Source organism: Pelophylax lessonae (genome assembly GCF_965119305.1).
Source record: "Pelophylax lessonae genome assembly, chromosome: 10".
NCBI classification, from domain to species: Eukaryota; Metazoa; Chordata; class Amphibia; order Anura; family Ranidae; genus Pelophylax; species Pelophylax lessonae.
The window spans coordinates 45,219,290-45,241,069 of NC_138777.1; the positions used below are offsets into that span (position 1 = coordinate 45,219,290).

The following is a 21,780-nucleotide window of genomic DNA, read 5'->3' on the forward strand; positions in this document are numbered from 1 at the left end:
GGGATGTCACAAGAGTGATAGGCTTGATGACCTCCTGTTTCCCAGCAGTCCCCTGGGCAAGGTTCCAACAACGTCCACTCCAAAAATTCTTTCTACAGAATTGGGATGGGCAGTCAAGTTCCTTGCAACAAAAAGTAAGGATTCCCACCAAGATAAAAAGGACTCTTTGGTGGTGGAGATCCTCTCTTCACCTATCAAGAGGGCTAAACTGGACCATCCAGGTATCACAGAGGATTACCACGGATGCAAGCGCTTCCGGATGGGGAGCATATCTGCAGGACAGATGGGCGCAGGGTACATGGTCCCCAGCACAAAGGAAGTCTTCATCAAACCAAAAAGAACTTATGGCGGTCCAAAAGGCCTTGGAGTTTTTTCAGGTAGAGGTAGAAGGGAGCCATCTACAGATCAGGTCAGACAATATAGCAACGGTAGCGTACCTGAACAAGCAGGGAGGTACTCGAAGTCTGGGCCTACAAACCATTGCACAGAAAATCTTTGTCTGGGCCGAGCGGAACCTAACATCCATTTCGGCCATTCACCTAAAAGGGACGCAGAATTATCTGGCAGACCATCTCAGCCGCCACCAGATGAACCAGGACAATTGGTCCCTCAACCCAGAGGTGTTTCTCAAAATCACAACCTCATGGGGCCTACCGGTAGTGGATCTATTTGCCTCCCAGGCAAACAGGAAAACAGAAAAATTCTTTTCCATAACTCAAGGGGATCAGGCGTTAGGCATAGACGCTTTCGCCCACCCCTGGAAAGTCAAACTCTGTTACGCATTTCCTCCGATCAGATTGATCCCACAGGTTCTTCAGAAATTCATCCTAGAAGACACAGAGATGATACTGATAACCCCATACTGGCCCAAAAGGCCATGGTTTGCACGCCTTCAGGCGTTGGTAGCGCAACCTCCAATGACCTTACCTTGGAGACCAGATCTCTTAACACAAGGTCCGGTGGTCCATCCATTTCTCAGGATCCTAAACCTGACGGCCTGGTATCTGAGGAACAAATACTAGGCTCTCAGGGGTTCTCAGACAGAGTCATCAAAACATTGACCAGCTGTCGAAAGCCGGTCACTAGAAAAATGTATGCTAAAATCTGGAAGAAATTTCATTTTTGGATGTTGGAGAATCAGAGACATTCCCCAGATATACCAACTATCTTGGATTTTTTTCAGGAAGGCATAGACAAAGGTCTCTCCTTAGGGACTTTAAAGGTACAGGCTGCCGCCCTTAGTGTCTTTCTTCAGTTTTCCCTTAGAGAAGACCCAAATGTGAATGCCTTTTTCAGAGCAATTGCCCGGACAAAGCCAACCGTGCTTAAAACGTGTCCAGCTTGGAATCTATCCCTGGTACTCCAGGCCTTGGTTACCAGTCCGTTTGAACCCTTGGTAGACCTATCAGTAAAAATGCTCACCCTAAAAACCTTATTTTTAGTAGCTATAACTTCAGCTAGAAGAGTTAGCGAATTACAGGCTCTCTCAATCAGAGAACCTTTTCTTATGATTTTTGATGACAGGATTGTGCTAAAAACAGATCCAGGATTTTTGCCAAAAAGGGTCTCTTCTTTTTATAGGACTCAGGACATAGTCCTTCCTTCCTTTTGCAATTTCCCAAACAACAATAAAGAGAAAGAATTTAGCTGTTTGGATGTCAGAAGATCCCTCTTGAGATACCTGGAGGTGACTAAAACCTTCAGGAAGACTGATACTTTGTTTTTACAATTTTCCGGCTCCCATAAGGGGGAAAAAGCTTCTAAGGCAACCTTAGCTAGATGGATCAAACAGGCTATCACAGAAGCCTATATAGTGAAAAAGGTGGCTCCACCTTTCATTACTGCACACTCTACTAGAGCATTGTCCACGTCTTGGGCTGAAAGGGCCGGTGCCTCACCAGACCAAATCTGTAAGGCAGCTACCTGGTCTAACTTTTCGACCTTTGTTAGACATTATCGCCTGGACCTCCTCTCTTCTCAGGAACAGGCGTTTGGTCGAAAGGTGCTCCAGGCAGTTGTCCCTCCCTAGACTGGTAAGTGCTTGCTCATCGTCTCATGGGCTGTCCTGGAAGACGACTTTGAGAAAAGCTGGGTTATACTTACTGATAACTCCTTTTCTAATAGTCTTCCAGGACAGCCGGATTCCCACCCGAACTATCTGGTATTATGTATAATGTATGATATGTGTCTATATATCTATGTATATGTTTTACAGGGTGTCCTGTGGTTCTCATGAAATACTGAAGGTGAGGACTAAGGGACCGCCTTTTATTTTAATTTTGGAATGTGTTTCCTGTCCCTGGGGGAGGAGCCTAACGTCTCATGGGCTGTCCTGGAAGACTATTAGAAAAGGAGTTATCAGTAAGTATAACCCAGCTTTTTCCCAACCTCTTGAATTGCCACTTTTGTTTGACAGCTTGGTCTGTTCTATAAAGTGGAAAAGTAACACTATTTCTGGATCAACAAGTAATCAAACTTTGTTACAGGGGGGACCTAAATAAAAAACTGCTAGGTTGCTGCTATTGATGTGCCTTTTTTTTATTTTTCTGATAGTTCCACTTTTAAACAAGGCAGTGTGATGTATTCACTGTACAGTGCGTTGCGAAAGTATTCGGCCCCCTTGAACTTTGCGACCTTTTGCCACATTTCAGACTTCAAACATAAAGATTTAAAACTGTAATTTTTTGTGAAGAATCAACAACAAGTGGGACACAATCATGAAGTGGAACAAAATTTATTGGATATTTCAAACTTTGTTAACAAATAAAAAACTGAAAAATTGGGCGTGCAAAATTATTCAACCCCTTTACTTTTAGTGCAGCAAACTCTCTCCAGAAGTTCAGTGAGGATCTCTGAATGATCCAATGTTGACGTAAATGACTAATGATGATAAATAGAATCCACCTGTGTGTAATCAAGTCTCCGTATAAATGCACCTGCACTGTGATAGTCTCAGAGGTCAGTTTAAAGCGCAGAGAGCATCATGAAGAACAAGGAACACACCAGGCAGGTCCGAGATACTGTTGTGGAGAAGTTTAAAGCCGGATTTGGATACAAAAAGATTTCCCAAGCTTTAAACATCCCAAGGAGCACTGTGCAAGCGATAATATTGAAATGGAAGGAGTATCAGACCACTGCAAATCTACGAAGACCTAGCTGTCCCTCTAAACTTTCAGCTCATACAAGGAGAAGACTGATCAGAGATGCAGCCAAGAGGCCCATGATCACTCTGGATGAACTGCAGAGATCTACAGCTGAGGTGGGAGACTCTGTCCATAGGACAACAGTCAGTCCTATACTGCACAAATCTGGCCTTTATGGAAGAGTGGCAAGAAGAAAGCAATTTCTTAAAGATATCCATAAAAAGTGTTGTTTAAAGTCTGCCACAAGCCACCTGGGAGACACACCAAACATGTGGAAGAAGGTGCTCTGGTCAGATGAAACCAAAATCTAACTTTTTGGCAACAATGCAAAACGTTATGTTTGGCGTAAAAGCAACACAGCTCATCACCCTGAACACACCATCCCCACTATCAAACATGGTGGTGGCAGCATGGGCCTGCTTTTCTTCAGCAGGGACAGGGAAGATGGTTAAAATTGATGGGAAGATGGATGGAGCCAAGTACAGGACCATTCTGGAAGAAAACCTGATGGAGTCTGCAAAAGACCTGAGACTGGGACGGAGATTTGTTTTTCAACAAGACAATGATCCAAAACATAGAGCAAAATCTACAATAGAATGGTTCACAAATAAACATATCCAGGTGTTAGAATGGCCAAGTCAAAGTCCAGACCTGAATCCAATCGAGAATCTGTGGAAAGAACTGAAAACTGCTGTTCACAAACGCTCTCCATCCAACCTCACTGAGATTGAGCTGTTTTGCAAGGAGGAATGGGCAAAGATTTCAGTCTCTCGATGTGCAAAACTGATAGAGACATACCCCAAGCGACTTACAGCAAGTAAGGTGGCGCTACAAAGTATTAACTTAAGGGGGCTGAATAATTTTGCACGCCCAATTTTTCAGTTTTTTCTTTGTTAAAAAAGTTTGAAATATCCAATAAATTTCGTTCCACTTCATGATTGTGTCCCACTTGTTGTTGATTCTTCACAAAAAATTACAGTTTTATATCTTTGTGTTTTGAAGCCTGAAATGTGGCAAAAGGTCGAAAAGTTCAAGGAGGCCGAATACTTTCACAAGGCACTGTATAGCTCTCTAGTGCAAATCCAGATAACTGCATGCCACACCTTCCTTTGTGATTGGGTTCTTTTCTGTAAAATTGCTGAATTAATAGACCTAAGAACATGTCTACAGTTTATTAAAAAAAATTCTCCTTCTTCATGATGTGTTGTCAGTGATGAATGATATCAACAGAGAGCATGGTTTCCAGGTTTATTTGACTGCAGACTGTAATGTTTTTGCAGGTTTGCGAGAAGTAGCCAAAAAGATGTGAATGTGAGATTATGCAATCTCAATGGAAGTCTGCATCTTCAGGTCATCTCAGCGATTCAGCCAGGTTCCGAATTGTTATTTCCACAAGAGGATAATGGCGATTGCACTGAAGAAACTGAACATATCAGTGAAGCGAAAAGAGAACCTATTCCATCCACCAAAACTGCATCAAGTGATTCCATTCCCAAAGACTCTGTCAAGTCACCGATGGAGACTGGAGGTGATGAACTAACAAAGCCTACCAAAGAAATATCAGTCAGTACAAAATCCCCATTATCCCCACAGCCTGAAGAACTGGTTGTAACGCCACATCCAAAGGGATTTTCTTTAGGGACCCCAGAGATTGAGAGGACAGAGCCAGCAGTGACACCAGAAGCGGAAGCAATGTCACCACTTACCCCAGAGCCAGAAGGAGCCAAACTGTCACTTAATGCAGACTCAAGTACTGCCACTGATAGCATCACACTCGAGCACAGTGGTGCAGTAAAGACCAAGGATACAGGTGTGTATTCAATTCCCAAGAGTGTATATTGTCTCACCGTATCACTTAGTTACGGGTAATCTGTTACACAGATATATGGATAATCATCACTGTCACTTTATATGATTTTTTTTTATTATTATTTTTTTTTTATAATGCTTGCATTTATTGATGCCCAAAGAAAGACACATTTTATGTAAATTCCTTTTTTTTGCAAACGCATGACACCAGAGGACTCACAAGTCCTACCTGGTTGAATGGTGGGCAGGGTCTAGCAGTGCTTCTATGTCCCAGTATGAGGCTGAAAGGAAGGGGGAAGCTGTAAGAGAAGTAACCCTGTAGCACTTGACCATGACAGACAGCGCCTTTAGTCCGGGTTCACACTAACGCGACTTGTCAGGCGACTGGTCAGCCTGACAAGTCGCGGTCCATTCTGTGCTATGGGAACCGTTCTAATAGGAGCGACTCAAGTCGCTCCGACTTAGAAAAAGGTTCCTGTACTACTTCGGGGCAACATCGGAGCGACTTGCATTGACTTCCATTATGTGAAGTCCGTGCAAGTCACGCCGAAGTCGCGGTGCACGCGACTTCACAGGTCGCCCCCGAAGTCGCCATAGTGTGAACCGACACTTACCAGTGACAAAGTGCTGATGTCAATATTTACCACTATAAAGAGACTGAACAGAGAGAGGCTGACAATTTTGCTGCAAATTCAGCCAAGATTCAACAATTTTGTCAATCCTCCACAGGAAGTGAGGTAGTCTGCAGCACTGGTTAAAACTTGGTAAAGCAAAAATAGCTTTAAAATAACATTATCATAAAGCCAGTCTTTCCTTTTTTTTTTTTTTTTTTTTATTTAGTGGTAGCGTAATCCAGCAAAATATGTGCCTTTATTTCCCAACAATATCCCTTCAATAATTGCACTTACAAAGTAACAAGAAGTCCTCTATTGCCCATTTGGCCTGGCCAGATGCGGTACCGGTACCGGGCTGCGGGCGTTCAGGACAGGAGAGAGCGGTAGGAACAATCGGTTTACTTGCTGTCATGCTGTTAAGACTTCTTGTTACTTTGTAAGTGCAATTATTGAAGGGATATTGTTGGGAAATAAAGGCACATATTTTGCTGGATTACGCTATGTTGCTCTATTATTTCTCATGCAAACGGTCCATATGCTGGTGAGGTGGTCCACATCTGATACCTGACGGTGGTCCCATTTGAGTTCCAACATAGAGGTTCGAGGAGATTAAGGCGATCCCCGCTGGCTGATATGTTTTGCATATAAACAGATTTGTTCTGGTAAGTGTTCCCACATAAGGGTGCACACAGCGGTGTGGTGAAGGTCTTTCGGGTCTCTGCAAGGATACACCTACTCCAACTACCTCCTTTCATTAATTTTTTGGGACTGTATGCATGGACTTCCCTGTATTGGTTTATTTATTCATTCATGTTCATTCATGGACTACAGCGCTGGTAGTGTGTGAAGGAGTCTTTTAGCCCTCGGGCTGTGCGGATCTTTATGCACCTATATACATATTTATTATTATTATAGCAGCTGCTTCATTTATTGTGTTTTAGGATTTTTTTAGCGCCGGGTGAGCAAAGTCAGATTGCTGGTTTCCTGAGTGTACACTTTGCTCCCTTCTTGTATGTGAGATGTACAGGTGTTCGGATACACCCGCTAGTCCCAATTTGACAGCCAAGCAAGTGCATGGCTCTGAATGTAGACAGTGTGTGTTTGGGGCTGCACACCCACACAGCTGTCAAATTAGAACCAGCGGGTGTGTCTATGCAGCCACTACGTCTTAATAGAGATGAATGGAGCTGCCTACAGGTGAATGCATTAAATGCGTGTGCATCCTGAGCAGGTGAAGATGGACCTTCTTGTGGGTGTGCAAATATGTATGCCTGTGTGAATGAGGCCTTAACCTGAAACCGTATAACCATAGAAGCTGGTAAGAAGGGACTAAAACAATCAAAGGTCCCCCATTCTAATCTGCGTGTAGCACAGTAAAGCCTTCTTAGAACAGAAGGTATGCACATCTCTCATTTCATCACATATCCTAAAAAATTGGAGAATTATTCCTCATTTCAGAACAATGGACAAAGCCATGAAATTCATATTCCTTTGGTCCTGGGTGTGCATCTGGCCAGGCCAAATGGACAATAGAGGAAACATTTTCATGGTTCTCTCCACTTTTCTGAATTGAGAAATAATGCTTACAATAAAAACTAAACTGGAAGTTTATTTAAAGTGGATGTCAAGTCAAAAACTGTTTTTACTAGTTGTGGATAGAGTGGTGAGGGATTAGAGCTCCTGCCTGGTTTTTACTGCTGTCCAAGATTTTTTGGAGAGATTTTCCCTCACTTCCTGCCCTGCTACCAACAGTTTCAGTAGACAGGAAGTGAGTTAAAATCAGCCACAGGGAAACAGAGATATAAACCCAACCAAGGATTTTACCCTTCCCCTATTCTACTAATAGAAAAGCATTTTTTTTTTTTTTTCTGTCTGCGTTACTTATAAGATATGGATCTGAACTCAAACACTCTGCATTGGAACCATGCACCCACTCATGCATGCATGTTAGACTTTGATTTACGATTGTGTCCATGCAGCCACTGCCTGTGTCCCCACTGCTCTGGGATGCCTACAAGAATCTCTGAGGTGGATGTACATGCTAATTTCATCTCTGAATGAGCTTTTAGACCTTAGAACCCCTAAACCCTATACCTTCAGAAATGCAGGCTACCAATGTAGGAGTGCTAGCAATATACTGATGTCCTCAGCCACCAGTGGGCTTTAAGTGGCGTCTGGGAAGTGGGTGGACCAGGCTTTGTAATTTGCATTAAGGAAATTTCAGTTGGTGCCAGCACAAAAGTTATCATGTGCCCACCTGATTACATGTGCCAGGGATTAAAGATGCCTGGTTTAAACGATTCAAATTTTGAGAACATACAGAGTTCCTCCATGATTAAAGTTCCTTTTCCAGAATGCTTTGCTCATTAAGAAAGTGAAAAAATATATTCAGAAATAGCTTTGAAATATGTATTTAAGCACATTAACGTTAGTGTAATTGGTAATTATCCTTCCTTGTAGAACCGACTGATGTGGCTCACTCAGATGATATGAAGGAAGAGACAGCAAATGATAACAAAGATGTGAACTGCAGCCAGGATGGGACAGAATGTCAGGCTTCTAGTATCCTTTTGTCCAGGTCCAACAAAGGTTCTGGAAGGGAGAGCAAGTCCAGGAATACAGAAAGTAAAAAGAAGACAACTGAGAGAAGGAAGAGCAAACTAAGAGAAAGCAAAGCAAATGTAGATGTCGACAAACCAAAGATGACAACTCCAAGTAAATCAGTGAAGCGGAAGTGCTCCCCTACTCCAGTAAAAAGCAGTGATAACCCAGCTAAGGTCTCCAGATTAGAAGGAGATGAAGAAGATGACAATTCTAAAGATTTAAAAAAGGAGAGTGTTAGTAAGAGCACAAAACTGAAGGCACCATCAGAACGCAAGTTCCATTGTCCAGACTGCAATAAAAGCTTCTGCCAGATAGGCCATCTACGACGACACAGTTTTATTCACAGTGGCCACAAGCCATTCCTGTGCACAGAGTGTGGCAAAGCTTACTGCTCAGAGGAGAGCTTTAAAGCCCATCTTTTAGGTCATCAGGGTCTCCGTCCTTTTAAATGCACACTCTGTGATAAAGCATATGGCACACAACGTGACCTGAAAGAGCATGCTGTGCTCCATACAGGTCAAAGGCCCTACCGCTGTGAAGACTGCGGTAAATGCTTTGCTCGCCGTCCTACTTTACGTATCCATCGTAAGAATTACTGCACACCAAGGACTGATGACACAAAAACTCCTCTCCTTTGCACAGTGTGCAACAAGCAGCTTGCCAACAGTTGCTCATTGCGCAACCACATGCTCGTACACACCGGGGAAAAACCTTATACATGTCCAGACTGCGGCAGTACCTTCCGCCACAAGGGGAACTTGCGGATTCACCAGCGCCTTCATACTGGGGAAAAGCCCTACAAGTGCCAGTTCTGTGGCGATTCGTTTCCCCAGCAGCCTGAGCTAAAGCGGCACTTGATCCTACACACAGGAGAAATGCACTTGTGTACTGTCTGTGGTAAGGCGTTAAAAGACCCCCATACTCTGCGTGCCCACGAGCGCCTTCATGCAGGTGAACGCCCTTTCATATGCCAGTATTGTGGAAAATCCTACCCCATTGCTACGAAGCTCCGGCGCCACCTAAAATCCCACTTGGAGGATAAACCATTTCGCTGCCACCTATGTGGCATGGGCTATAATCTGCAGCACAGTTTGAAGCGCCATTTGCACAGCCACAGAGATCACGAACTTAAAGAGGATTCTGCTACAGAGTCATTGACAGAGCACACGCTAGTATTGTTGCAGTTAGTTGAGCCAGAAGAATGCGGTGACAGCTCAAACAGGATACTGATTACAGACTTTGCAGAGAGCTCTGAAGCAGGTCATTCCCACAATTCCTCGGCACTGCTTCTTCCACTGAACTCTGAAACGTTAGAAGTCTCTACAGGCCCCAATCACCGTGGTGGGATCCTGCAGAGGGAGCATGGCACTGGAATAATACTGGTTCCTCAGGCACTGGGATTCAGCACTGTGGGAGAGGAGGTGGAGGTTGAATGAGGAATGCCATGTATAACATTTTGTCTCTATAAAATATGTTTTTTTCATCTGTATCCTGGTGTAAATGTTTGTGTAGCTCAAAAAAAAAAAAGTAAGTTTAAAGCAAACCTGTCAGACACTGCTGCAAGGATAAAAACTCAGAAACCCCTAACTGTAGGCACTCCAGGGTGCCTGTAAATACTTTAGTCAAACTCCTAATCCTCTGTTGTGATTGTAGAGCACCCCCTTAACTTTCTGAAAGGTGAGGCACTCTGATCAGATGGTGGAGTGATGGTAAAAAGGTGAATACAGCTCAGAGTTTGAAACCTTTTCTGTAATGTAAGCCCAAGATTTCATCGAGGAGTACACACCTGCACTAATGCCATGTTTGACAATTTGAGTCTCGCAGGTTTGTTTTAAACCAGGGGTGTCAAACTCAATTGAATCTGCAGGCCACTTCAGCATTATGGTTGCCTTCAAAGGGGTCGGTTGCATCTGTAAGACTGTATAAGTTTATCCAGAGCTTTTTTCTCTCCAAGCTGCATTGAACAGTGTGGCCAAATTGCACAGTGGGAGGATCTTTAATTAGCAATAAATACCAGTGTGTTATGTACGGAGGTCAGGGGTGCTCTACTTTACTTAGTACAGGGTTCAGAGGGTTCATTATGTACAAAGTACTGCTTCAGAGGTGCACTACATCCAGAGTGCAGAGTTCATGGGTGTGCTGTGTACAGCATGCAGAGTTTAGGGGTGCGCTGTGTACAGTGCAGGGTTGAAGAGTGCACTACATGCAGGGTTTAGGGGTGTGCTATGAACATTGTGCAGGGTTTAGCTGTCTTTCACAGGCTGACCACCTCTCACTTAAGCCTACCACATGTGCTTTAAACCATCAACTATTTTCAACATAATACACCTAAAAAGTTTTCATTACAGGAATTCATCCATAGGGGCATACTGTGTAGAAACCACTAGGTGCACCATCCAGCCACAGCAGCTGTCAGCTTCTCCTAGAGTTTGACAGCTGGCCTGCAGCGAAACTGGATGGTGCCCTTCAACCACATTTAAAATTTATAGCCCAATGCACCTGGGTAAAACACCCAGTATACATGAGGCCTTAGGAACCCAATGGGTGTCACTGATATCTAAAGACAGTCATGCCATGCATTCAGCTCCAACTACCTCTGCTGCCATTTCCCCCACTTAATGATATCTGTGCGATGGGAATTCAGCCATACAAACTGTATGGCTGAAATCACATCGCATTTGCAACAAAATGGTGCAGGGCCCTTTTTTGGTCCGCACCGGAATCGGATCGCATGGGTGTTCACACCTATGCGATCTGATTCCTGCACTATTTCACTGTTCGCACTGCGATCTGTGAACCGATCTGGGGGTGAGGTGTCATTAACTTTACATTGACACCCCCAGCGGTTCGCAGATGTCAGTGTGAACCAATGTGCGATGCAGGAACCGGCACTGAATCGCAGGGTTTCCTGCATCGCAACAGTGTGAACGAGGCTAAGAGTTTCTTCAAACTAGCGGATTCCTTTAAAAGAGATCTCTCACCTCTGGTATAGGCTCCCTTCTTTCATAGAGTGGGAGGAACAAATGTCTGGAACCTTGTGCTTTAATCTTGATTGATTGTCACAGGCATCTAAACTTGTATCTCACATAGGTCTGATATTCACTCGGGTGTACAGATCCCTCTGGCTATGAGGTTGACATGCTAATATGCCTGCGATTGACACCAAGATCAGCAAAGCCATGGGAGGCCGGAGTGTATGCCTGTGTCAACATAGGAAGTCTAGGAAGAGGTTGGAGGAATGCCACCCTTCTATTTTACTTCTGCAATAGGTATCTGCAAGCTCACAAAACCTGACTCCGACTCAGCCCATAGGGCTAAAAGCCAGAGGTAATAAAACCCCTCAACAAAGCCTTTTGCATGAAGGCACATTCCTACTTCTTCAAGTATGAGGCCGATTAGAGAAGTCCTTGGGTAGTTTGTCTCTTCGACATTCAAGTGCAGAAAACATTTCTTTGGACCTAAAAGCTACTGCCTTGTCTTTACACACTCTTCAGTTGCGCCTCATCTCCCCTCAATATCCTTCTTCTCCAGAAGGACTCCAGGACCTACAAAGTCTATGGGAACCAGTTCTGGATGTTCCCCATTTGAATAAGGACCTGGATCCTCAAGGTTCCTCTGGCATATCTGCTACCTTTTTGCAGCATTGGCCCTTTCCTGGCATCTCCTTTGTGGGATGCTTAGGTGACCTTCTGTTAAGAGTCCTCTTTATGGAACTTTCTCATTAGCACCTTCCAAAAGGGCCTAACACCAGCAAGATTTGACTGGTTAGAACTTTACAGGTTGCCATTGCTGGCAGCTACCTGTCTTCAGTGTGTGAGGTTTTTCAGCAAAACCCCCTGCTAAAAAGGCCTAAACCTTGTGAGTCCCCATATTCCTTTTTATCAGACCGAGAGTTCATTCCTTCTTCACCTTCGGAGGTGTGTAGGGTGTTGGGGGAACCCCACTCAGGATATTCTTCTTATCACCTGTTTGATTCCAGCCCTTTTTAATTGCTCTTTTATTTCCCATGGACTGATTTCTATGGACCAGGTAGTCCCTGGTGTGATCCATCAGTCCTATTAGTCTTTTTATCCTATCCTTGGTGAACTTCGTCTGCCAAAGTGCCTCCATCCCACTGGCATCCTTCTGGTTTTCCAGAACAGTTCCTTCCATGTTGGTGTGCCCCACCTTGACTGAAAATTCTAAATGAACCCTGTGCACACCGCTCTACAAGCTTATATTTGATGCAATGCATACTAGCACATATTATGCATTTGCCTTGCAGGTAAGTAAAAGAAAAAAGTGCAGCGGTTTACAACCGCTTTTTAAGACATAAAGTGCCAATATGGGACAAACAGACACAACTGGAGGAGGGCTGCAGATTCACATCTGGCCACTGACCTGCACTATTGCAAAAGAAATAGCAGAAATATGTCTCTGCATAAACCCAAATGGCTTACATATGCAGGATATATAGCATGCAATGTATGACCCCATGTCAACTCTGAAAATGTGTAATTATTCCTATGCACACTGCTATACACCCTTACTTATTTCTAGCAAGCTTGAGTGAGTTTTTTGGGTTGGACTTAACTAGTCACCACCTAGGCGGTTCTTTCTCTTCCATAAAGGAATGCAAGCCCTCCCTGTGGCAGAACAAGTAGCCTGGTTCCTACTCTAGATAATGCTGAGAGTACTTGTCTCTACCGTGTTATCTTGCCCAAGGACATCACTTTGAATTCTGGAACGTATGAAAATTGCGGTGCCATTAATTGGTAACGGTGTAACGTTAAAAAACCATACCCCGTGAAGAAACCATACCCCTCGTCACTTCCGGTCTGAAACAGCAGAGCAGCGCAGCAGAGCGCATGCCCAGAGCCCCAGAGACGTGATTGAACAAGAAAGAGCGCATGCTCGGAGGGTATGATATGTTAACGGCACGAATACTTGCGGCGGTAACATTAAGAGTTCTGCTGCAACATCAATCATCTCCTCTCCTCTCCCTGTCACTTCCCTGATCTCCCCTAATAAATATGAAAGCGGCGGCGGGTGTATCTGTGCTCCGTGATCCGCTTTTATATTTATTAACGGAGATCAGGGAAGTGAGAGGGGAAGGAGCGGAGATGAGCCATGATGCAGAGGAGCTGTTATAATGTAACCGCCGCAAGTTAAAGTACCGTGAGAAATCCATACCCTCCGGAAGTGACGAGGGTATGGTTTTCTCACGGGTATGGTATTTTCACGGAACAACGGCACCTAAAACACAGAAAACACATTTTTTGCTGATTGCAAAAATGTGCAACAAATGCACCAAATGGGTGGTAAAAAATGCTCAAACAAGACCACGGCAAAATGCTTTATGAGCAACTTTGGTGCGTTTGTTGTGCTTAGGGCAACCCATTAAAAATCAATGGGCTGCCCTATGGCTGTCACACAACAAAATGCGCGTTTCCCCGCTTTTCATCAGATGTCTATAAAACAAAACATTTCAACAAGTAAACAAATTAAATGAGCCCCGTTCAAAAGTCTGCATACTCTTAGTTCTTAGTACTGTGTATTGCCCTCTTTAGCATCAATAACCGTGTGCAGTCTTTTGTAATGGCTGTCTATGAGGCCCGGAATTCTTGCAGGTGGTATAGCTGCCCATTCGTCTTGGCAAAATGCCTCCAAATCATGCAAAGTCTTTTGTTTTGCATTAACTGCACATTTGAGATCTCCCCAGAATAGCTTGATGATATTAAGGGCAGGAGACTGTGACGACCACTCCAGAACCTTCACCTTTTTCTGCTGTAGGGTCAGTTTGGCCTTGTGCTTGGGGTGATTGTCATATAACCAGGCCAAAATCACATTAGGACAAAAGTATCACCCAGCAACAGTCATTAAAAGGTGTATGTATATATATATATATATATATCTTTATTATTTCCTAAAATAAAACAATCACACTCCTTTTTAGAGATCTTAAAAAAAAAAAAATTCTGTATGATCTTGCCATATACTATTTTATCTATGGGTATATCCATAGGGTTTTTTGTTGTTTTTGTTTTTTCTTCTCTTATCAGATCTATTCTAACTTTTTCTGTCCTAACTTTAGCTATTTTACTCCTTTTTTTTTTCCAGATGTTAAAAAGAAAACAAGAAATAAAAAAGGCTGTCCTATCTTACTTCACACTATCATATCTATGGTTGTATCTATAGGGTTTTTTTTTTTTTTTTTTTACTTTTTCTTCTCTTATCGGATCTTTAACTTAAAAAAGAAAAAAAAATGTGGCCTCCACCACCCCTATAGCCGCCCCCCAATCATGCTCTTTTTTTTAGATGTTAAAAGAAAGAATTAAAAAAAACTGTACCATCTTTCTTACCATCTCCTATCTCTGGGCTTATCTATCTTTTTTTTTTTTTCCCTCCACCACCATTTATAGACAGCCAATCACACTCCTTTTTTTTAGATGTTAAGAAAAAAAAAGATCTAACTTTATCTAGCTTAGTAATCTAACTTTATCTAGTTTAACTTAATATAGCCTAACTAAAAACAAATAATAATCTGGCCTCCTCCTCTTTTAAAGATAAGGAAAGGTATAGCTGTCCGCTGTCTATCTTTTGTGCCCTTTAGGGAATCCAGGAAGCCTTCAGACACCAGTTCCTTGTATATAGCTTCTATGCTTGCTCGGGAAGAGCGCCTCAGTTTGCTGGTGGAAGGCTTCTCTGTAGTGAAGCTGTAACTGTCTCTCCTCCATCTGGTGGCATGTTCATCTTCAGTCTTCCTCCTAGATGGTTGGTGGTAAATGGGAGCTATGGACAAAGTTGTATCTATGTCAACAAGCTGTCCAAGGGCCTCAGTGTTCGTGGCCTTTAGACACCAGTTCCTTGTATTTAGCTCCTTAGCTTGCTTCGGAAGAGCGCCTCAGTTTGCTGGTGAAAGTTTTCTCTGTAGTGGTAATGACCATAGGCTGTTCAAGGGCCTCACTCTTCTTGGCCCCTCCTCCATGGAGACGGTTCACAGCCAACATTATGTCCTGCTCTTTGTGTATAGCTCCTTTGCTTGCTCCAGAAGAGCACCTCAGGTTGTTGGTGGAAGGTTCTTCTGTAGTGGAGCTGTAAATGTCCCTTCTTTTCTGTCTGGTAGCCTGTCCATCTTCAGTCTTCCTCCCAGATGGTTTTGGGCACCTCATGGGATAGTGGTAGATGGGCGCCATGCACAAAGTTGTAGTGATGTCCAAAAGCTGTCTAAGGGCCTTAGTCTTGTTGGCCTTTCTTCCCTGGAGATGGTTCACAGCCAACAGGATGTCCTCTCGGTCCTTCCCAATGAAGTCTGAAGAGGCGTAATCTTCCGCCCAGATGATTTTGGGCACCTCATGGGCTAGTGGTAAATGGGCGCTATGGACAAAGTTGTAGTGATGTCCACAAGTTGTCTAAGGGCCTCAGCCTTCTTGGCCTTCAGACACCAGTTCCTTGTATGTAGCTCCTTAGCTTACTCAGGAGGAGCGCCACAGGTTGCTGGTGGAAGGTTTCTCTGTAGTTGAGCTGTAAATATTCCTCCTCTTCCATCTGCTGGCCTGTCCGTCTTCAGTCTTCCTATTCCCAGATGCTTTTTGGAACCCCATGGGATAGTTAAAGATGGGTGCCATGGAGAAAGTTTGTAGCAATGTCAATAAGCTATCCAGGGGGCCTCACTCTTCTTGGCCTTTCCTCCCTGGAGACAGTTCACAACAATGTCAACAAGCTGTCCAAGGGCCTCAGTGTTCTTGGCTTCAGACACCAGTTCCTTGTATTTAGCTCCTTTGCTTGCTTGGGAAGAGCGCCTCAGTTTCTTGGTGAAAGTTTTCTCTGTAGTTGTAATGACCATAGGCTGTCCAAGGGCCTCACTCTTCTTGGCCTTTCCTCCCTGGAGACGGTTCACAGCCGACATTATGTCCTGCTCCTTGTATAAAGTTACTTTGCTTGCTCGGAAAGAGCACCTCAGGTTGCTAATGGAAGGTTCCTCTGTAGTAGAGCTGTAAATGTCCCTCCTTTTCAGTCTGATAGCCTGCCCATCTTCAATCTTCCTCCCCAGATGGTTTTGGGCACCTCATGGGATAGTGGTAAATGGGTGCTTTGGACAGAGTTGTAGTGATGTCCACAAGTTGTCTAAGGGCCTCAGCCTTCTTGGCCTTCAGACACCAGTTCCTTGTATGTAGCTCCTTAGCTTACTCAGGAGGAGCGCCACAGGTTGCTGGTGGAAGGTTTCTCTGTAGTTGAGCTGTAAATATTCCTTCTCTTCCGTCTGTTGGCCTGTCCGTCTTCAGTCTTCCTATTCCCAGATGCTTTTTGGAACCCCATGGGATAGTTAAAGATGGGTGTCATGGAGAAAGTTTGTAGCAATGTAAATAAGCTATCCAGGGGGCCTCACTCTTCTTGGCCTTTCCTCCCTGGAGACAGTTCACAACAAGCTGTCCAAGGGCCTCAGTGTTCTTGGCTTCAGACACCAGTTCCTTGTATTTAGCTCCTTTGCTTGCTCGGGAAGAGCGCCTCAGTTTCTTGGTGAAAGTTTTCTCTGTAGTTGTAATGACCATAGGCTGTCCAAGGGCCTCACTCTTCTTGGCCTTTTCTCCCTGGAGACGGTTCACAGCCGACATTATGTCCTGCTCCTTGTATAAAGTTACTTTGCTTGCTCGGAAAGAGCACCTCAGGTTGCTAATGGAAGGTTCCTCTGTAGTAGAGCTGTAAATGTCCCTCCTTTTCAGTCTGATAGCCTGCCCATCTTCAATCTTCCTCCCCAGATGGTTTTGGGCACCTCATGGGATAGTGGTAAATGGGTGCTTTGGACAGAGTTGTAGTGATGTCCACAAGTTGTCTAAGGGCCTCAGCCTTCTTGGCCTTCAGACACCAGTTCCTTGTATGTAGCTCCTTAGCTTACTCAGGAGGAGCGCCACAGGTTGCTGGTGGAAGGTTTCTCTGTAGTTGAGCTGTAAATATTCCTTCTCTTCCGTCTGTTGGCCTGTCCGTCTTCAGTCTTCCTATTCCCAGATGCTTTTTGGAACCCCATGGGATAGTTAAAGATGGGTGTCATGGAGAAAGTTTGTAGCAATGTAAATAAGCTATCCAGGGGGCCTCACTCTTCTTGGCCTTTCCTCCCTGGAGACAGTTCACAACAAGCTGTCCAAGGGCCTCAGTGTTCTTGGCTTCAGACACCAGTTCCTTGTATTTAGCTCCTTTGCTTGCTCGGGAAGAGCGCCTCAGTTTCTTGGTGAAAGTTTTCTCTGTAGTTGTAATGACCATAGGCTGTCCAAGGGCCTCACTCTTCTTGGCCTTTTCTCCCTGGAGACGGTTCACAGCCGACATTATGTCCTGCTCATTGTATAAAGTTACTTTGCTTGCTCGGAAAGAGCTCAGTAAATGTCCCTCCTTTTCAGTCTGATAGCCTGCCCATCTTCAATCTTCCTCCCAGATGGTTTTGGGCACCTCATGGGATAGTGGTAGATGGGCCCCATGGACAAAGTTGTAGTGATGTCCAAAAGCTGTCTAAGGGCCTTAGTCTTGTTGTCCTTTCTTCCCTGGAGATGGTTCACAGCCAACAGGATGTCCTCCTCTCCGTCCTTCCCAATGAAGTCTGAAGAGGCGTAATCTAGGAGAAAAGGGTCCGTTGTGAAATGGAAATATGGGCCTACAATGATTTTTACCTTCATAGATATCATTATTGATAAACATTATTAATAGTGAACTCTTGAGATATGGCTCTGTAGTTTCAGCCCTAAGAACACTGAGGGAGATTTACTAAAACTGGTGCACACAGAATCCGGTGCAGCTGTGCATAGTAAATAATCAGCTTCTAACTTTAGCTTGTTCAGTTAAACTTTGGCAATAAAAAACCTGGAAGCTAATTGGTTACTATGCACAGCTGAACCAGATTCGATGTGCACCAGTTTTAGTAAATCTTCCTCACCATTTGAACATTAACTGGAATTCTCAGAACAAGAGTCATAAAGGCAATTACCATTTGATTAGTCACCCAGCCTGGGAATTTTATTTGAAGAGGTCTGTTCTCAGGCCACCTAGTAACAGTAAAGATATATATATATACTCTGAATACAGTGATATGTTAAATACTCTATGACGGATATCTTTGTGGGGAATCCATTGTCATGCCTGGAGGAAGTCACTTTAAATGGTTTTATTGAGGTGGGGAGGCAGCTGGAACTACCTGTCATAAATGCCGGCTGGGGACCAGTATCTTAAGATTTGATCACAGTCCAACAGCGCCATCTGTTGAATGAAAGTAGCAAATCTTCAGACTTGTGAAACATCCAAAGGGTGTGTCGTTACCTAGATGAGGGGAGTGAAGGGTGGCATCACAAAGGAGGGTATAAAAATCAGGACACAGCTTGCTCTCTCTGGGCACACAATGGAACATATGGATGTCTGCCTACAGTAACACCATTATTTCTTTAACTTTCATTTACCTGTAACAGTTCCTTACCATTGGTAACATTCTGTATAGAGATGGGCTCAGGTGTGTTCCAGTTGCCACGTGCCCGATCCCGCCAGGAAGCCGACACTGCACTCTGCTAATCACAAGCAGTGAGCCATTTCCCGGGTCCGCAGCTGCACAGATCAGGAAATGTCTCAGTGCCTGTGATTAGCAGAGTGCATTGTCAGCACCCTGGCGGGATTGGGCACGTTGGGACTCGAACACGCCTGAGCCCATTTTTAATTCTATATATACAGTACATTTGTAATATCACTGCTTTTTATTTATTCCATCTACTTTATATTTTGTTACATTTGATTTAACTGATAAGCATTCCTTTCTGTGTAAATAAACTAGATCTTTATTTTTAGCACAGTTGTTGTTTGTTATTAACCTTATAATAAAAGTTGTAGCAGGATTGGCTTGATTCAGGTATAGACAAAATATGGCAATCACTTATATTTATCATATGATCACCCTCTATTGTCTGCATATCAGCGTGCTCTAGGCACAGTTTTCTTTACATTCTGGTTTGCTTATATGCAGCCGCTCTGCGTTAACGCTCACCTGTCGAGAGGCCGTGTATATGTGAACTGCCATCATGGTTAAATATAAAAAAAAAAGTTTACACATATCCTGTATGTGTGTGTGTGTGTATATATATATATATATATATATATATATACACAGTATCTCACAAAAGTGAGTACACCCCTCACATGTTTGTAAATATTTTATTATATCTTTTTATGTGACAACACTGAAGAAATGACACTTTGCTACAATGTAAAGTAGTGAGTGTACAGCTTGTATAACAGTGTAAATTTGCTGTCCCCTCAAAACAAATCAACACATAGCCATTAATGTCTAAACCACTGGCAACAAAAGTGAGTACACCCCTAAGTGAAAATTTCCAAATTGGGCCCAATTAGCCATTTTCCCTCCCTGGTGTCATGTGACTTACTAGTGTTAAAAGGTCTTAGGTGTGAATGGGGAGCAGGTGTGTTACATTTGCTGTTATCGCTCTCACTCTCTCATACTGGTCACTGGAAGTTCAACATGGCACCTCATGGCTAAGAACTCTCTGAGGATCTGAAAAAAATAATTGTTGCTCTACATAAAGATTGCCTAGGCTATAAGAAGATTGCCAAGACCCTGAAACTGAGCTGCAGCATGGTGGCCAAGACTATGCAGCGGTTTAACAGGACAGGTTCCACTCAGAAAAGGCCTCATCATGGTCGACCAAAGAAATTGAGTGCACGTGCTCAGAGTCAAATCCAGAGGTTGTCTTTGGAAAATAGACGTATGAGTGCTGCCAGCATTGCTGCAGAGGTTGAAGAGGTGGGGGGTCAGCCTGTCAGTGCTCAGACCATATGCCACACACTGCATCAAATTGGACAGCATGGCTGTCAACCCAGAAGGAAGCCTCTTCTAAAGATGATGCACAAAAAAGCCCACAAACAGTTTGCGGAAGACAAGCAGACTAAGGACATGGATTACTGGAACCATGTCCTGTGGTCTGATGAGACCAAGATAAACTTATTTGGTTCAGCTTGTGTCAAGCCTGTGTGGTGGCAACCAGGTGAGGAGTACAAAGACAAGTGTGTCTTGCCCACAGTCAAGCATGGTGGTGGGAGTATCATGGTCTGATGCTGCATGAGTGCTGCCGGCACTGTGGAGCTACAGTTCATTGAGAGAACCATGAATGCCAACATGTACTGTGACATACTGAAGCAGAGTATGATCCCCTACCTTTGAAGACTGGGCTCTGGCTGGGCCATTCAAGAACAGTCACGGAGTTGTTGTGAAGCCACTCCTTCGTTATTTTAGCTGTGTGCTTAGGGTCATTGTCTTGTTGGAAGGTAAACCTTCGGCCCAGTCTGAGGTCCAGAGCACTCTGGAGAAGGTTTTTGTCTAGGATATCCCTGTACTTGGCCGCATTCATCTTTCCCTCGATTGCAACCAGTCATCCTGTCCCTGCAGCTGAAAAACACCCCCCACAGCATGATGCTGCCACCACCATGCTTCACTGTTGGGACTGTATTGGACAGGTGATGAGCAGTGCCTGGTTTTCTCCACACATACAGCTTAGAATTAAGGCCAAAAAGTTCTATTTTGGTCTCATCAGACCAGAGAATCTTATTTCTCACCATCTTGGAGTCCTTCAGGTGTTTTTTTAGCAAACTCCATGCGGGCTTTCATGTGTCTTACACTGAGGAGAGGCTTCCGTCGGGCCACTCTGCCATAAAGCCCCGACTGGTGGAGGGCTGCAGTGATGGTTGACTTTCTACAACTTTCTCCCATCTCCTGACTGCATCTCTGGAGCTCAGCCACAGTGATCTTTGGGTTCTTTACCTCTCTCACCAAGGCTCTTCTCCCCCGATAGCTCAGTTTGGCCGGACGGCCAGCTCTAGGAAGGGTTCTGGTCATCCCAAATGTCTTCCATTTGAGGATTATGGAGGCCACTGTGCTCTTAGGAACCTTAAGTGCAGCAGAAATCTTTTTGTAACCTTGGCCAGATCTGTGCCTTGCCACAATTCTGTCTCTGAGCTCTTCAGGCAGTCCCTTTGACCTCATGATTCTCATTTGCTCTGACATGCATTGTGATCTGGAAGGTCTTATATAGACAGGTGTGTGGCTTTCCTAATCAAGTCCAATCAGTATAATCAAACACAGCTGGACTCAAATGAAGGTGTAGAACCATCTCAAGGATGATCAGAAGAAATGGAAAGCACCTGAGTTAAATATATGAGTGTCACAGCAAAGGGTCTGAATACTTAGGACCATGTGATATTTCAGTTTTTCTTTTTTAATAAATCTGCAACAATGTCAACAATTCTGTGTTTTTCTGTCAGTATGGGGTGCTATGTGTACATTCATGAGGAAGAAGAATGAACCTAAATGATTTTAGCAAATGGCTGCAATATAACAGAGTGAAAAATTTAAGGGGGTCTGAATACTTTCCGTACCCACTGTATATACAGGCATGAGGGGGGCTGACATATATACAGGAGTGAGGATGGCTGACATATATACAGGTGTGAGGGGGGCTGACCTATATACAGGAGTGAGAGGGTGCTGACATATATACAGCTGCTAGGGGTGCTGACATATATACATCTGGGAGGGGGGCTGACATATATACAGGTGTGAGGGGGTGCTGAAATATATACAGGAGTGAGGG

General features: G+C 44.0%; 1 protein-coding gene across 1 annotated transcript in view; it reads left to right on the forward strand.

Annotated features, from left to right (window-relative positions):
- ZNF408 (zinc finger protein 408) overlaps positions 1–9,956 on the forward strand; it is a 31,846-nt gene extending 21,890 nt beyond the window's left edge. Inside the window, exons 4-5 of the mRNA XM_082271119.1 lie at positions 4,424–4,953; positions 8,027–9,956. Coding sequence (XP_082127245.1) covers positions 4,424–4,953; positions 8,027–9,606 — 2,110 coding nt within the window. The 3' untranslated portion in view covers positions 9,607–9,956. The remainder of the gene's footprint in view (positions 1–4,423; positions 4,954–8,026) is intronic.
- Positions 9,957–21,780: the final 11,824 nt, after the last annotated feature.